The 14,449-nt window shown below is 44.5% G+C and overlaps 1 protein-coding gene across 1 annotated transcript in view; it reads right to left on the bottom strand.

The window, feature by feature from the left end:
* Nucleotides 1–14,449, bottom strand: part of LOC126092605 (endoglucanase A-like) — a 201,957-nt gene that overhangs the window by 151,630 nt on the left and 35,878 nt on the right. Inside the window, exons 6-7 of the mRNA XM_049908303.1 lie at nucleotides 10,872–11,036; nucleotides 4,404–4,543 (exon numbers count right to left, since the gene is read on the bottom strand). Coding sequence (XP_049764260.1) covers nucleotides 4,404–4,543; nucleotides 10,872–11,036 — 305 coding nt within the window. The remainder of the gene's footprint in view (nucleotides 1–4,403; nucleotides 4,544–10,871; nucleotides 11,037–14,449) is intronic.

Raw genomic sequence — 14,449 nt, 5'->3', positions numbered from 1 at the left:
GAGAATAGCAGCCTGCATTGCTGCGAAAGGTGGATATACACTGTACTAGTGCCGACATTGTGCATGCTCTGTTGCCTGTGTCTATGTGCCTGTGGTTCTGTCAGTGTGATCATGTGATGTATCTGACCCCAGGAATGTGTCAATAAAGTTTCCCCTTCCTGGGACAATGAATTCACGGTGTTCTTATTTCAATTTCCAGGAGTGTAGAATCTGAAAGTACGAATTACATTTTTCAGCTATATTTTAAAAATGGTTCGATTCATTACATTCGCGCACAAGTCGAGTATTTAGGGGTTTCTCTGGCGCATCTAACACTGTATGGAGATTTTGCCACCAAAGCAACACATATCAACTTGCATTTTAATGTTTCATGCTACCTACATTTTTGATCCATCCCCCTACGATGAGTAATTCATGATTAACGTAGTCAGTTAATATATAATCAAATGGAGCTTCATCAGAAGCCTCCTGCGTTCCACATTTAAAGCTACGACTCTACATTTGTCGTTCAGTCATTAAATGAAGCCGTCGTTGTGCCTTCAAGTGTCTTAGAAGCTACAAGGGATGCGTGACACTCAGCGTCTAAACTGCGACGGGCTTATGAATGTTCTAATGTCTCTGTAGCTCTTCAGGCCGCCTGACGTGCTGCATCCGAGTTCCGACGGATACGAGATTGATCTAAAGTTTGTTAGATTTGAGTCATTTTCACAGCTCGAGCTTTCTTAGAGACATACGCTACATGAAAGTTACGTTTGCGAGGCTTGTAGTAATAGTGTTAAGTATGGCTCTCAAGGTTCCCGTCCTACGAGGGTGATGATGATGATGCTAACGCAACGCATACATCCAAACGCGAGCGGAAGAGGGAAAGACCTGGCGGGAACGGAACCTGGAAAACCACGATCGTGAAACAGTAACGTTGACCGGATGACCACAAGGTGTTCACGGAAATTCTAGCTCAACAAAGGAACTGTTAAGCGACGCATGACGCTCAGGGACTAAACTGTGATTGTTACTGTCGCATCTCCACCAAATCTCCCCAGATACGCCAGATGAAGCAGCAATTCAATATTACAAACCACGCGCTCAGTACCATTGGATCTGCACTGTCACAGAATAATCTAGACACTAAGAGTCACCGAACGTTGCGCCATTGTCATCTGCATGCCACTGAGGTATACCATATTTAAAAATGTTAGTAATACTCAAAATGATACAACTTAACAAGAAATCCAGTAGTCTTCCCCAGGGTTCAAGCGATCTCCATACTAAATACCATAGGAACCTCTTCTGTCGTGATAACGAAACAGAGTGAGCTATTTTCACAATTAACACTGGTGTTAGTGAGGAAGTGCGAATTAAACATGTTGAGAACTGAATAAACATTGTATTGATTACGTTGTATAATATTATGTGGAAGGCATCAATCAACAAAAGCATTTCCACAAATGTGTTCAAATTGAAAACTGAAAGAGTAAATAACTATTTCAGAGCAAAAATATTTTTCCTTATATTGCGTAATATTCTTCAAAGCAGTAAATACCTCGCACTACGCGCTTTGGAAAGCAGCCTATCTTTTTCATCAGGGTTCAAGGTGTCTCGTGCCAAATGTCATGGGTATCGGTGCAGTGGTTTAATCGTGAGAACGTAACAGACAGAGCTACTTTCGCATTTATAATATTAGTGTGGAAGTAGGAACTGGTATCACTTCAATATATTGACGATTGTATAAGCATTGTGTTCTACCTGTTACTCACGGCTCCGCTCGCCTATGAATAAAACGAAATAAAATTTGTGTATAGCTTTATTGGCCAGAAGACCAAAATTGTGATGTTGGGGAGCTTCGTGCAAGTCTTTCTGTTTGACTCCACGTCGCTTACTTACACGTCGGGACTGATTGTGATAGTAAGGCAACGCAAACGTCCAAACGCGAGGAGAAGAAGAAAAGACCTGGCGGGAATTGATCCCGGAAAACCACGATCGTGAAACAGTAACACTGACTGGATGACAACAAGCTGTTGACGGAAACTCTAATGCAACAAAGGAACTATAACGGAAGCATGACGCTCACCAGCCGAAGTATGACCCTTTTGTGACTGATATTAGTGTGGAAGTGTGAATTAAACATCTAGAGGATTCTCTAAACATTGTATTCATTACATTGAATCGTACTATGTAGAACATGTTAAACAATAAAAGCATTTTCGCACTAGGATGAAGTTGAAAAGTTTTAGAATAAATAGCTTTTTCAAAGAGTAATTATTGTTCCATATTTTGCGTTGTTGTTGTTGTTGTGGTCTTCAGTCCTGAGACTGGTTTTATGCAGCTCTCCATGCTACTCTATCCTGTGCAAGCTTCTTCATCTCCCAGTACCTACTGCAACCTACATCCTTCTGAATCTGCTTAGTGTATTCATCTCTTGGTCTCCCCCTATGATTTTTACCCTCCACGCTGCCCTCCAATACTAAATTGGTGATCCCTTGATGCCTCAGAACATGTCCTACCAACCGATCCCTTCTTCTGGTCAAGTTGTGCCACAAACTTCTCTTCTCCACAATCCTATTCAATACTTCCTCATTAGTTACGTGATCTACCCATCTAATCTTCAGCATTCTTCTGTAGCACCACATTTCGAAAGCTTCTATTCTCTTCTTGTCCAAACTATTTAGCGTCCATGTTTCACTTCCATACATGGCTACACTCCATACAAATACTTTCAGAAATGACTTCCTGACACTTAAATCTATATTCGATGTTAACAAATTTCTCTTATTCAGAAACGCTTTCCTTGCCATCCCCAGTCTATATTTTATATCCTCTCTACTTCGACCATCATCAGTTATTTTGCTCCCCAAATAGCAAAACTCCTTTACTACTTTAAGTGTCTCATTTCCTAATCTAATACCCTCAACATCACCAGACTTAATTCGACTGCATTCCATTATTCTCTTTTTGTTTTTGTTGATGTTCATCTTATATCCTCCCTTCAAGACACCATCCATTCCGTTCAACTGCTCTTCCAAGTCCTTTGCTGTCTCTGACAGAATTACAATGTCATCGGCGAACCTCAAAGTTTTTATTTCTTCTCCATGGATTTTAATACCTACCCCGAATTTTTCTTTTGTTTCCTTTACTGCTTGCTCAATATACAGATTGCGTTATATTCTTCAAATCAATGAATATGTTGTACTACGAACGTAAATAAAGTACTCTATGTACCTACTCAGCGTGCAAGCTATTTCCAGACCAAATTTTATCAAAATCGGTTCAGCGGTTAAGTTGAGAAAGCGTAACAAGCAGAGCTACTTTCGAAATTATAATATTAGCATGGATGCCTGTCTAGTAATAGTGAATAAATCACTTTTTGAATTCACAAAAATTCTAAGAAAAATAGTTTTGGACAGTTTGCACTTATCTAAAAAGCTATGTAGCCGAAGAAGAATTGCTCTCAACACAAAAAATTATTAACTTTTACTGCTACCCTTCTGTCGCTGCCGAAAACTCAAAGAGGCATCAGTAAGATAAATTTCACCCATTCGCAGAAGGAGAGGCTGTGTACTCGTATGCTAATGTGCTAACGCAGGCGAAACGCTGCTACTGAGCCGTGGTTAATAATGTTGGCTTCATCAACGGACAAGGTATGGGCTGAAGACGGCCGGCTGGCTACTCACGTGGAGCGGTGGTGTGGCCTGACGGGAGGGTTCTCGCTGAAGCCGACGACGTAGCTGCGACCCGTGTCCCCCAGGATGTAGCCGGAATCAGTAAGATAAATTTCACCCATTCGCAGAAGGAGAGGCTGTGTACTCGTACGCCAATGTGCTAACGCAGGCGAAACGCTGCTACTGAGCCGTGGTTAATAATGTTGGCTTCATCAACGGACAAGGTATGGGCTGAAGACGGCCGGCTGGCTACTCACGCGGAGCGGTGGTGTGGCCTGACGGGAGGGTTCTCGCCGAAGCCGACGACGTAGCTGCGACCCGTGTCCCCCAGGATGTAGCCGGAATCAGTAAGATAAATTTCACCCATTCGCAGAAGGAGAGGCTGTGTACTCGTACGCTAATGTGCTAACGCAGGCGAAACGCTGCTACTGAGCCGTGGTTAATAATGTTGGCTTCATCAACGGACAAGGTATGGGCTGAAGACGGCCGGCTGGCTACTCACGCGGAGCGGTGGTTTGGCCTGACGGGAGGGTTCTCGCCGAAGCCGACGACGTAGCTGCGACCCGTGTCCCCCAGGATGTAGCCGGAATCAGTAAGATAAATTTCACCCATTCGCAGAAGGAGAGGCTGTGTACTCGTACGCCAATGTGCTAACGCAGGCGAAACGCTGCTACTGAGCCGTGGTTAATAATGTTGGCTTCATCAACGGACAAGGTATGGGCTGAAGACGGCCGGCTGGCTACTCACGCGGAGCGGTGGTGCGGCCTGACTGGAGGGTTCTCGCCGAAGCCGACGACGTAGCTGCGGCCCGTGTCCCCCAGGATGTAGCCGATCTGCTCCTTGGCCAGCGCCTGGTTCTCCTCCGTGTTGATGCCCAGCGCTGCTGCCTGAGAAATGCCAAGAGAATACAGGGTTATTACAAATGATTGAAGCGATTTCACAGCTCTACAATAACATTATTATTTGAGATATTTTCACAATGCTTTGCACACACATACAAAAACTCAAAAAGTTTTTTTAGGCATTCACAAATGTTCGATATGTGCCCCTTTAGTGATTCGGCAGACATCAAGCCGATAATCAAGTTCCTCCCACACCCGGCGCAGCGTGTCCCCATCAATGAGTTCGAAAGCATCGTTGATGCGAGCTCGCAGTTCTGGCGCGTTTCTTGGTAGAGGAGGTTTAAACACTGAATCTTTCACATAACCCCACAGAAAGACATCGCATGGGGTTAAGTCGGGAGAGCGTGGAGGCCATGACATGAATTGCTGATCGTGATCTCCACCACGACCGATCCATCGGTTTTCCAATCTCCTGTTTAAGAAATGCCGAACATCATGATGGAAGTGCGGTGGAGCACCATCCTGTTGAAAGATGAAGTCGGCGCTGTCGGTCTCCACTTGTGGCATGAGCCAATTTTCCGCGGGCTATGCGTGAAACTTGCCCGCACGCGTTCAACCGTTTCTTCGCTCACTGCAGGCCGACCCGTTGATTTCCCCTTACAGAGGCATCCAGAAGCTTTAAACTGCGCATACCATCGCCGAATGGAGTTATCAGTTGGTGGATCTTTGTTGACCTTCGTTCTGAAGTGTCGTTGCACTGTTATGACTGACTGATGTGAGTGCATTTCAAGCACGACATACGCTTTCTCGGCGCCTGTCGCTATTTTGTCTCACTGCGCTCTCGAGCGCTCTGACGGCAGAAACCTGAAGTGCGGTTTCAGCCGAACAAAACTTTATGAGTTTTTCTACGTATCTGTAGTGTGTCGTGACCATATGTCAATGAATGGAGCTACGGTGAATTTATGAAATCGCTTCAATCATTTGTAATAGCCCTGTAGATATTGTAGTAAAGTATCTGTAGTTAACCTTGGAATCGGAATCTTAGTTATGTACACTACTGGCCATTACAATTGCTACACCACGAAGATGACGTGCTACAGATGCGAAATTTAACCGACAGGAAGAAGATGCTGTGATATGCAAATGATTAGCTTTCCAGAGCATTCACACAAGGTTGGCGCCGGTGGCGACACGTACAACGTGCTGACATGAGGAAAGTTTCCAACCGATTTCTCATACACAAACAGCAGTTGACCGGCGTTGAGTGGTGAAACGTTGTTGTGATGCCTCGTGTAAGGAGGAGAAATGCGTACCATCACGTTTCCGACTTTGATAAAGGTCGGATTGTAGCCTATCGCGACTGCGGTTCATCGTATCGCGACACTGCTGTTCGCGTTGGTCGAGATCCAATGACTGTTAGCAGAATATGGAATCGGTGGGTTCAGTAGGGTAATACGGTACGCCGCGCTGGATCCCACCGGCCTCGTACCACTAGCAGTCGAGGTGACAGGCATCATATCCGCATGGCTGTAACGGATCGTGCATCCACGTCTCGGTTCCTGAGTCAAAAGATGAGGACGTTTGCAAGACGACAACCATCTGCACGAACAGTTCGACGACGTTTGCATCAGCTCGGAGACCGTGGATGCGGTTACCCTTGACGCTGCATCAAGGACAGGAGCGCCTGCGATGGTGTACTCAACGACGAATCTGGGTGCACGAATGGCAAAACGTCATTTTTTCGGATGAATCCAGGTTCCGTTTACACCATCATGATGGTCGCGTCCGTGTTTGGCGACATCGCGGTGAACGCACATTGGAAGCGTGGATTCGTCATCGCCATACTGGCGTATCACCCGGCGTGATGGTATGGGATGCCATTGGTTACACGTCTCGGTCACCTCTTGTTCGCATTTACGGCACTTTCAACAGTGGACGTTACATTTCAGATGTGTTACGACCCGTGGTTCTACCCTTCATTGGATCCCTGCGAAACCCTACATTTCAGCAGGATGATGCACGACCGCATGTTGCAAGTCCTGTACGGGCCTTTCTGGATACAGAAAATGTTCGACTGCTACCCCGGCCAGCACATTCACCAGATCTCTTACCAACTGAATACGTCTGGTCAATGGTGGCCGAGCAACTGGCTCGTCATAATATGCCAGTCACAACTCTTGATGAACTGTGGTATCCTATTGAAGCTGCATGGGCAGCTGTACCTGTACACGCCATCCAATCTCTGTTTGACCCAATGCCCAGGCGCATCAAGGTCGTTATTACGGCGAGAGGTGGTTGTTCTGGGTACTGATTTCTCAGGATCTATGCACCCAAATTTGCATGAAAATGTAATCACATGTGAGTTCTAGTATAATATATTTGTCCAATGAATACCCGTTTATCATCTGCATTTCTTCTTGGTGTAGCAATCTTAATGGCCCGTAGTGTAGTATTTTTGATAAGCTCAGTCTGGAAAGCTATTTACGAAGTTGACACTTTATTACATTGTTCAGTCTGAAAAATTAATTACATTCCTGTCGATAAAGACCATTATCTGTCAACAGTTTTGTCAGCAGTAGGAATATACTTTATTTCATTTTATCTACACACACACACACCAACAAAATTTTTGTGTCATCCCTATACAGGTATGTCGTGTGTCTGTTCCTATACCGATATGTATGTTGATCCTGATGTTGTTTCTCAACACACTCCCAATTAAGCGCTACATACGTAGGGCGCCGTGCCCGAATGGACTGCAGCATTTCAGTTGAAAGCAAAACACCAGAGACGTCTGTGGCACAGTAGAACGACCGCCCGTCCGCAGCTCCTGGTCTCGCGGTCTCGTTCTCGCTTCCCGAGTGCGGGGTCCCGGGTTCGATTCCCCGCGGGGTCAGGGATTTTCATCTGCCTCGAGATGACTGGGTGTTGTCCTCATCATTTCATCATCATTCAAGAAAGTGGCGAGATGGAGCTGAGCAAAGTTTGGGAATTTGTACAGGCGCTGATAACCACGCAGTTGAGCGCCCACAAACCAAACATCATCATCATCATCAGAATGAACACTCATCATTACACGAAAGACAGTCGTGACCAGTCATCGGATCTGCATCACCACGTTATGAGAAGAAAGCTTGTCAGCCATGGAAGTTGCTCCACCTGTGCTCCGCAGTCAAAGTGATTTGGTGCGGTCGTGGAGTCGGCTCCAGTTTACTGTTGAGGACTTACACCGCACACGCTGTCCACGTTCGACACGTAAACATGATTATCGGTATACACGACTTTGACTCAAAGGACAGTGGGCTGGTCTCTCCAGAACTGAATCTGGCGTTTCTAAAGGCGGTACGTCTTGCATGAAACTCTTAGAAGACTATTTCATGATGTGACTCTCCAATCCCGACGAGTGCGGCGAGCACGCCATAGTACATCAGAAATCCACGGACTAAGTCACAGGAGGGCTAGAAATCACACAGAATAGACTCTCCAAGATTAACGTTGGGGGTTTGGACGAAATTTGGGTCAGTTTGCATACAGATAATCGCACACGTGTTGGGAAACAACTCGGTAATATCCTAAGCCTGCGACACTGTTGTCCCACATGTGCAACAAAGTGGCGTTGGAGTGATATCCTAGGGTGGCGTTTCATGAGACCACCGTATACTTCTTCTGGTTGTTGAGCACACACTCTTTGCCCGACGGTACAGGTGCGAGATTCTGCATTCAATGGTGGGTACCGCGTAGCCAAGGTACTGGCGACAATTTCATCTCGATGGATGATAACTCGGATGCTCATCGTGCTATTCTCACGAACACGTTCGCCTAACATGCTGGTATCACCAGAATGGAGTGACGTGCCAATACTCCGGACATGATCCCTATCGAGCATGTATGGCATCTATTGAAAGGAGCTGTTTTAGGGGGTCGCCAGCGACCACATACTCTGCGTGACTTACGCAGAATCACCATCGAAGAGTGGGACGATTTGGACCAGTGCTGGCTTTGTCTCATTGATGGAATGGCAAGACGGATTCAAGCCTACATCCGAGCAAAGTCCATCACTTAAGGACGTTTCTGTGGAAAGCTGCGAAACCCCCCTAAACGCACTGAAAATAAATATATATGCATGCTTCAAAAGATAATTTCGTTGTCTGTGGTATGAATTTAGAAATAAAAGAATAATGAAAAACTTTTGTTGATGTAATTCGGACCATGATTGACTGTAGTTAAACTTTACAGCAATTTATTCTCCAGAAATTTACGTCATCTCATTACACGCTGATATTAAATGGAAGACACGAATACCCTCGGCATATTAATAATCACTTCATAGTCACTTTTCTAAGTGTTGCATTGCTTGATCCAAATGGAACGGTGCCGGGCGAACATTTATTCATGTGCATTCCTGCATCTGCACACGTGGTCATTGTTAGATATCAAAAATGTCTCTGAGCACTATGGGACTTAACAGGTGTGGTCATCAGTCCCCTAGAACTTAGAACTACTTAAACCTAACTAACCTAAGTACATCACACACATCCATGCCCGAGGCAGGATTCGAACCTGCGACCGTAGCAGTCGCACGGTTCCGGACTGCGCGGCTAGAACCGCGAGACCACCGCGGCCGGCTGCTTAGCTAGCGTAGGAAACTTAGACACCTGCTAGTGATCGTGGTGCTCCCTCAGCGTAGCAGGACTAGTTCAGGCATTAAAGGCAATGACTCGCTTGACCCAAGACTTGAACATCCTCCCAGCATACGCTGAATTTTAACAAAAATTACAACAGAGTCTTGATAGCTTGAACACGTTTCTTTAAAAATGGTCACCGGTTTCATTCTGTTTTAGACCATCATCACACTCGCCGTACTCCAAAGCTGCTAGGCAGAGAGTTTGACATGGAAAAGTGACCGTGTATGAGACACGGATGTCAACCGCTCTGGTTGACATCCACGTCTCGTACCTACGGTTGCCGCCCTGCTCCATCAGCCGCCTTTGGAGTATGGTCTGAAGATGTCTAAAGCAGAGTGAAACCGTTCATCATTATTGAAGAAATGTGTTTATGCTATCAAGACTGTTTTTTAATTTTTATTAAATATTGTTTGTAGATCTCTGCTCTTCCAACTACAATTACAAACATAAAGAAGCTTAAGTGGCTCGCATCAGGTCTTCCAGCAAAAGTCCCATAGTTCCGCATCTCTCTCTCTCTCTCTCTCTCTCTCTCTCTCTCTCTCTCTCTCTTGTGTTCCATTTTCTACTTGAGTAGTCTCGAAAATTGTTCAGAGAGACTTCTTACCTCTGACTGACCAGTATGAATTCCCAATCCCAGGAATTGAATTGTTTCAGGCAATTCCAATAACATTTTTAATACTGAAAGGACTGCGGAATATTGGTTCGTTTACTGATGTATTGCAGAATCTGTTACGGCTGTATCTCATGAAGTCGTGAATCTAGTATGGTCTCTTCGATTAGCAACTCAGTGTACAATGGAGTTGTAGACCCACTTGCCAGACAAGTAGAGTCTCTTCGACGCATACAGTAGCATGACTTTAGCCTGGAGAGATGCTTTTTTTCTTTATGTCTCGAAAACACTCGGACAGTCGCAACGTAATATATTTTACAGGAAGCACACATCTCCTGTATCAGCTTACTGGGAACAGAGGTTAGCGAATGTAGATTATTAGTTAGGTACGGGATGCCAGGTAAATTTGCTCATTCAGTACGTCCTCTCTTGCATAAGTCAGACTAATAGTAAAGGTAGAATAAGATCAATCCCTTCCACTCTACTATCTCTTCCACGGCAATGGAAAATGGGGAGAAAATAAATATGGGTAACATTTTGCCACTGGCACCGGCAGTTCACCTACATGAATTTATCGACTGGTAACAGATCAGCATGCTACAGAAGAATGCTGAAGATAAGGTGGGTAGATCACGTAACTAATGAGGAGGTATTGAATAGGATTGGGGAGAAGAGAAGTTTGTGGCACAACTTGACTAGAAGAAGGGATCGGTTGGTAGGACATGTTTTGAGGCATCAAGGGATCACAAATTTAGCATTGGAGGGCAGCGTGGAGGGTAAAAATCGTAGAGGAAGACCAAGAGATGAATACACTAAGCAGATTCAGAAGGATGTAGGTTGCAGTAGGTACTGGGAGATGAAGAAGCTTGCACAGGATAGAGTAGCATGGAGAGCTGCATCAAACCAGTCTCAGGACTGAAGACCACAACAACACAACAACAACAACAACAGATCAGCATGTCAGAGACACAGATAACATTTTTTTTTTTCGAATAATCATGAATACTTACCCACGAAACAACGAACATATAAACAGCTGTGGATCAAATGCTGTCCAGATGAGCTCCGACAGACTCACCTTGAGACAGGTCAACGCCACGTTGGCGGCCAGTCGGAGGTTCCCCCAGTCGGAGATGTAGAGCAGTTTGAGAGGGGTGCGCTGCTGCTGGTGCACCATGTACGTGCAGTGGTCGGACAGCTGCGTGGAGAACTTCTCGTCACCGGTTATCTCCGCCAGGAGTGCCTGCAGTACACACCATAACGTTGCCCGCTGAACCATCACAGTAAAATCACACATTTCCTGCTTCATTCTAATCGAACAATATCGTTCCCCCTTCTACACTTTTCATGAGTCATTTTGACTCAACGCTATATTTTGGCTACTTTCGTAAAATATTTTAGTTAATTTCCATAATATCTTCCAGTAATACCAAACATTGGTCAAACAAGTGAAAAACGTGACTATTATTACAGTTCCAGAAAAGTACGTTTTGTTCACTTGAAACCTCCCCTTAGAAAAATTTATGAATGATTGTACTGGTAACCCCTTACGTATTTTGATTTTCAAACAGCTGAGCAAAACTGAACGTGCACAGACATTTCTCTCTTTACTTATTCAGATCATCAATAAACTAACACAAAATATTTTTAGCACAACGCAATCTGACTCTCAATAATCCCTACAAACGAATGGCCCTGACTAACAATAAACTATACCTTTCATGAATCACTTACCTCACAAAAATCTTCGTTACTCGAACTACTGCACTACAGCGAACGCCAATACTGCCAGCTAAATAAAAGATTCTAGCTACTGAAGGCACTAACTACTGATAGGCATACTTAGCAAATGAAAGATTTTGATAGAGAACAAACAATGTATTTAACTTAATATTGTTCAAAATTCATTATATATATATATATATATATATATATATATATATATATATATATATATATATATATATATATATATGAGTTCATGACATCCAGTCTTACAAATTTACTCTTTCTGGTGGGCACACGTCCGCTCTCAAAACTCCGCCATCTCACTCCCCACATCCACCACTGCCGGCGGCTCACCTCCAACTGCGCAACGCTCGCGCTGTTCACATCCAACTGCCCAACACTACAACAGCGAATATTACAACAATGCCAACCAGCCACAGACTGCACGCAGCACAGCCAGTGATTTTCATACAGAGCGCTACATGGCGTTACCAATACAAAAACCTAAACAGCCTACTTACATAAGTGTGTGCATTTGATGTATTTGTTAGCATTAATATAATTTTTTTAACAAATATGTACTGGCCAGTGCCCAAAACAATTTGTAAATTTTTTTGTGGGGAACATAGAGGCTATGTAAGTATGCAGTTTAGGGTTTTATATTGGTAATGCCACGTAGCGCTCTGTATGAAAATCACAGGCTGTGCTGTGTGCAGTCTGTGGCTGGTTGTCATTGTTGTAATGTTCGCTATTGTAGTGTTGGGCAGCTGGATGTGAACAGTGCGTAGCGTTGCGCAGTTGGAGGTGAGCCGCCAGTAGTGGTGGATGTGGGGAGAGAGATGGCGGAGTTTTGAGAGTGGATGATCTGGACGTGTGTCCATCAGAAAGAGTAAATTTGTAAGACTGGATGTCATGAACTGATATATATATTATCACTTTTGAACACAATTAAGGTAAATACATTGTTTGTTCTGTATCAAAATCTTTCATTTGCTAACTATGCCTATCAGTAGTTAGTGCCTTCAGTAGTTTGAATCTGTTATTTAGCTGGCAGTATTGGCGCTCGCTGTATTGCAGTAGTTCGAGTAACGAAGATTTTTGTGAGGTAAGTGATTCATGAAAGGTATAGGTTATTGTTAGTCAGGGCCATTCTTTTGTAGAGATTATTGAAAGTCAGATTGCGTTGCGCTAAAAATGTTGTGTGTCAGTTTAGTGTTGATCAGAATAAGTATAGAGCGAAATGTCTGAGTACGTTCAGTTCTGCTCAGCTGTTTGAAAATCAAATAACATAAGAGGTTTACCAGCACATAACCATAATTTTTCTAAGGGGACGTTTCACATTTCAAATTTTATTTATTGAATTCGTGTCAATTAACACTTAATACATGTAAATTTGAATAATCCACAAACAAGTTCATCAGCACAATCATTCATAAATTTTTCTAAGGGGAGGTTCCACACTCTGTCATCACTTACGTAAATTGATGAAACAAAACGTCATGACTACCTGCTTAGAAGTGTGTTCGTCCACATATGGTTTCGTTTCTACGTCCTGCCTATGTCTTTGGAGGCAATGTGGTGCCAGATGTGTACGGGCAGAACACGCAATTCCCGTAAATTACTGGATGCTTTTACGAGTCGTGGAGTTAGCACCCGACAGTGTCCCACATGGGTTCCATCAAGCACATTTGGTGGCCAAGGTTCAAATGTGAGTTTTTTGTGATATTCGTCACAACACTTGAGACACAGACAGCTGTCTTGCTCTAAGATGTCATTGCTAAGATGTCATGAAGCATGGAGGAATGCAGATGTTTCGAAGCATTACCCGCGTTGTCCACAGGTGTCATGGTGCCGTCCACCAGTAAGACAGCTCCCATGGAATCACAGGTGAATGTCCTCCGCAGCATTTTACTGCTCCATCTGTCCTTCCGCCCGAAGCACAGTGCATACATCGAGCAGACGTTCACCTTGATGACGATGCATCCGAACAGGAAAGTCGACCCAGTATAACAACAGACGTATTTCATCCGACCAGGCAACAAGCATTCACTGATCTGCGTCCTCGATCACCTCCTGTTAATTACAGTCGAAGCTGAAGATGGCTTTGAGTCAAGAAGAGTACCTCAGGGGGCATCTGCTGTGGAACCCCATGTTCAACAATGTATGTAGAATCGTATGCTGCAAAAGACCGTGCCTCCAGCGGCTTTGTACTCTGTCGGAGGTGTTGTCAGATGTGGCACAGATCGCCATCTAAACTGATTTACAAACAGGGCCAGCCTCCGACCTCCACTTTCTGGACGTCCAAAACGTTCTTGCCTACTCGTGGAGTCACCGTCCTCAAATAACTCTCCACAGATGCTCCTCTCCATAGATGCTCAAAACAGTAGCATACGAACAACCGACGAGCTTCGTTGTCATCGAGATGATCGTTCTCCAGCGACAGTCCTCAATATGTTCTTTGTAAAAGTCGCTTATGTAGCTGAATTTTCCCAGTTTCAGCTAGTATTGTAGCGAGAATTAATCCCCAATCGCCTCTCGTTTGCCTTTATACTTTCGTTCCCACGACGCGTGCCTGCAACGCCACCTATCGGCATTCTGTGTCTCAGTAGGAGATGGTTATAAGGTTTTGGTTCAAATGGTTCAAATGGCTCTGAGCACTATGGGACTTAACATCTATGGTCATCAGTCCCCTAGAACTTAGAACTACTTGAACCTAACTAACCTAAGGACAGCACACAACACCCACTCATCACGAGGCAGAGAAAATCCCTGACCCCGCCGGGAATCGAACCCGGGCGTGGGAAGCGAGAACACTACCGCACGACCACGAGCTGCGGACTATAAGGTTTTGGCTTCTGAGTGTTTATCAGTATGTGGTCATGATTTTGCGTTAGAAAATGCCTTGCACCCAACTCAATTACCTATTTA

The sequence above is a fragment of the Schistocerca cancellata genome, chromosome 7 (genome assembly GCF_023864275.1).
Source record: "Schistocerca cancellata isolate TAMUIC-IGC-003103 chromosome 7, iqSchCanc2.1, whole genome shotgun sequence".
NCBI classification, from domain to species: Eukaryota; Metazoa; Arthropoda; class Insecta; order Orthoptera; family Acrididae; genus Schistocerca; species Schistocerca cancellata.
The sequence above is the reverse complement of the archived record's forward strand: the minus strand, read 5'-3'. Positions and strand labels throughout refer to the sequence as shown.